General features: G+C 48.5%; 1 protein-coding gene across 1 annotated transcript in view; it reads right to left on the bottom strand.

The window, feature by feature from the left end:
* LOC122552055 (insulin-like growth factor-binding protein 2) overlaps positions 1-967 on the bottom strand; it is a 6,932-nt gene extending 5,965 nt beyond the window's left edge. Inside the window, exon 1 of the mRNA XM_043694609.1 lies at positions 743-967. Coding sequence (XP_043550544.1) covers positions 743-874 — 132 coding nt within the window. The 5' untranslated portion in view covers positions 875-967. The remainder of the gene's footprint in view (positions 1-742) is intronic.
* Between the last annotated feature and the right edge of the window lie 2,598 nt (positions 968-3,565).

The raw sequence follows: 3,565 nt of genomic DNA on the forward strand, positions 1-3,565 counted from the left end.
AGAGAGAGACAGAGAGAGACAGAGAGAGACAGAGAGAAAAACAGAGAGACAGAGAGAACGAGAGAGAGAGAGAAAGAGAGAGAGTTGAATTCTCTACCACAGAAAGCAGCTGAGGCCAAAATATTGAACATTTTCAAGAAGGAGTTAGAGTTCTCAGGGATAAAAGAATGGAAGGATATGGGGAAGAGGCAGGAACAAGGGATGGGGTTAGATCATGCTGGATAGTGGAGCAGGCTCAATGGGCTGAATGGCCCAAAACTTGCTCCTATTTTCTATGACAGGGAGAAAGAGAGAGAGGGAAAGTGAGAGAGAGAGACAGAGAGAGTGATAGTGAGAGAGAGGTATAAAGAAGGAAGGAATAGCAGAGTGGGACAGAGATGGAATGGGAAGGGGTTGAGGGTCTGAGAGATTAAGAAAATGTCAAGGTGTTTGAATGTAAGATGGTGGAGACTGGGTCGATTCTGGGACAATATGATGGAGAGAGAGAGAGAGAGAGAGAGAGGGGTGAACATAGCTATGGATGGGGTTCGGGAGACAGTGGGATTTGCGATGGAGCTGTGTCCGATTCCAGTGAGGAGTGTGCTGTTGGATTGTAGCCCTGCTGGATAGTCCAAGGGGAGGTGAGTGCAGTCAGAGCAATGCTCCAAGCTCAGTCTCAGTGAGCTATATGAGAATGAGTAAACACTGTCAGCAAGCAGCAGCTGAGATTCTCTTGGAAAAGGGGGAGCTCGGAATGGTTTACCAGCTGGGGCCAGGCTCTCCTGGGCTCCTCACTGCCTTTGTTCCCTCTATCCATCGACCGCCACTGGGCGTTGTTACGTTCCCGGATTACTGCTGTCGTCTTCGATCCCACTCTCACCGGCTTCCGACCCATCACACTGGTGTTTGGGTAATTCAGGTGATTGTCAATCAGCTCAGGGCTCAGGTGCTCCTCGTGCCTCTCTCCACCTTACACATGGAGAAAGAAAGATAAAGAGATCATTTACACCATACAATGTAGGAGAAGTAGGCCATTCAGCCCATCATGGTACACATTATCAAACACTGAGGTCATGGCTGATCTGATCACCCTCAACCCCACTTACCTGCCTTTCCCCCTAACCCTCCATTCCCCTCCTGATTAAATATCTGTCTCTCTCAGTCTTGAATATCCTGAATTGACCCAGCCTCGACAGCCCTCTGTGAGAAAGAATTCCACAGATTCACTCCCCTCTGAGAGAAGGAATCCCTCCTCATCTCTGTCTTCAATGGGTGACCCCTTACTCTGAGATGATGCCCCTCTGGTGCTACACTTCCCCCACACGGGGAAACAGCCTCTTCACACCCCCCCATCTCAAGGTCCCTCAGAACCTTGTACGTTTCTATAAGGCCACCTCTCATTGTCCTGAACACTGTGGTGAAGAAGCCTAATTATTACAGACATATTGAGACAGAGGAAATACATCAAAGAATTTACCTGCATTGCTTTAGCACCTCTCACTGCCTCAGGCAATTCTAATATGTGTTACGGCCAATGACATACATCTTGAGGTGTAGTTGTTGTTGTAATATAGGGGGCATTCTGTTAGCTGTGTCATCTGTCTGGCGCCTGGCTTCAGGACATCCCACACCCTCTCCCACCGCTCCCCCTCCCAATCTGGATAGGGAGGATCCATACAGGATCCAGTGACCACAATACAATGGGAACTATGTTCCACAAAGAGAGAGTTTGAGCAGCTCAGAATAAGGGAGGTTCGTATTGCTGAGGTGTTCCCTGGGCATCGGGTCCAGCAGATTAGCGCGTTGAACACATCACTCGAGGAGTGGGGTTAGGGAGGGTCAGAACTCAGGAACAAGGAGATGTTCGTTAAAATGAGCTCTACTTAAAGTGGCCTGGGACCAGTGTCCCAGCCAATTCTATAACTAAGACTGTGGACAAGGTTTGAAACAACATGGTGGGGTGGGAGGTGCTGTTGTATAAGATACAGAATTCAAGGAAAGACTAAGCCAGTAGCTGACTGTAGGAATCAGGGTGTAGGGGTAAGCAGAATGGGACAGAGACAGAGACAGAAGGACAAGCTGAAAATGATTGGCACCACACCCACAAACACCCACTCCCTCCCCCACCCACACTCAGTAGCAGCAGTGTGTACCAGCTACAAGGTGCACTGCAGAAACTCACCAAAGACCCTCAGACAGCACCTTCCAAACCCACAACCACTTCCATCGAGAAGGACAAGGGCAGCAGGTACATGGGAACACCACCCCCTGAACGTTCCCCTCCCAGCCCCTCACCATCCTGACTTGGAAATATATCGCCGTTCCTTCAGTGTCACTGGGTCAGAATCCTGGAATTCCCTCCCTAAGGGCATTGTGGGTCTACCCACAGCACATGGACTGCAGCGGTTCAAGAAGGCAGCTCATCCCCACCTTCTCAAGGGGCAACTAGGGACAGGGAATAAATACTGGGCCCAGCCAGTGACACCACATCCCATAAGCAAATTAAAATTAAAGGAGCATGTGAAATTTTCACAAGAAATTAATTGCCATCAATATATCATGGTTATAAAAGTGACTGGTCATGCAATAAATATTTCAGGGTATTTATATATTTTGAAAATATAGACAGAGCTCTTTTGCTCATTGGTCCTTCAGCAAGGTTTTGTCTCATTGATGATCCATGAGTGACCAATCAGAGCTCTCCTGCTGCTCTGGTCCCCATATTTCAGGAACTGGGTAAAACCCATTCCTGGCTGTGGCTAGGCCAGTATTAATTGCTCGCCCGTCCCTAATTGCCCTGTAGAAAGTGGGGCTGACCTGCCACTTTGAACCACAGGAGTCATTCGGGGGATGCAGTGGAATAGGTGGATTATCAGCTCAGAAAACAGCCAGGACATCAGGGAGAAAGGTCCCCAGCTCAGAGATCAGAGAATAGACTCAGTCTGCCTGGGAATTAAGACTGACAAGAGTCAATGTAATCATCGATGTGTCCTCATTGGTCACTCACCATTGGTCAGTGTGAGCATCGATCACTCACTAAACAAAATAGGAAAGAACAATACAGCACAGGAACAGGCCCTTCGGCCCTCCAAGCCAGTGCTGACACATTTTGCCCTTCCATACTAAAACTGTCTTCCTTTACAGGATCCGTATCCCTCTATTCCCTTCCTATTCCTGTATCCGTCCAGGTGCTTCTTGAATGCTGCTGTTGTGTCTGTTTCCACCCCCTCCTCTGGCAGCGCGTTCCAGGCCCTCACCACCCTCTGTGTAAAAATTCTCCCTCACACATCTCTTTTAAACTTCATCCCTCACACCTTGAATCTGTGTCCCTAGTAACTGACCCCTCCACCCTGGAAAAAAGCCTCACACTTTCCACACTATCCATGCCATTTCACAATCGTATAAACTTCTATCAGGTCACCCTCTCAACCTCCTGTATTCCAGTGAAAACAAACCCAGTCTATCCAACCTTTCTCCATGGCTAGAATCGCCAGACCAGGCAACATCCTGGTAAACCTTTTCTGTACCCTCTCCAAAGCATCCACATCCTTCTGGTAGTGTGGTGACCAGAACTGTATGCAATATT

This window comes from Chiloscyllium plagiosum, chromosome 7 (genome assembly GCF_004010195.1).
Source record: "Chiloscyllium plagiosum isolate BGI_BamShark_2017 chromosome 7, ASM401019v2, whole genome shotgun sequence".
Classification (NCBI taxonomy): domain Eukaryota; kingdom Metazoa; phylum Chordata; class Chondrichthyes; order Orectolobiformes; family Hemiscylliidae; genus Chiloscyllium; species Chiloscyllium plagiosum.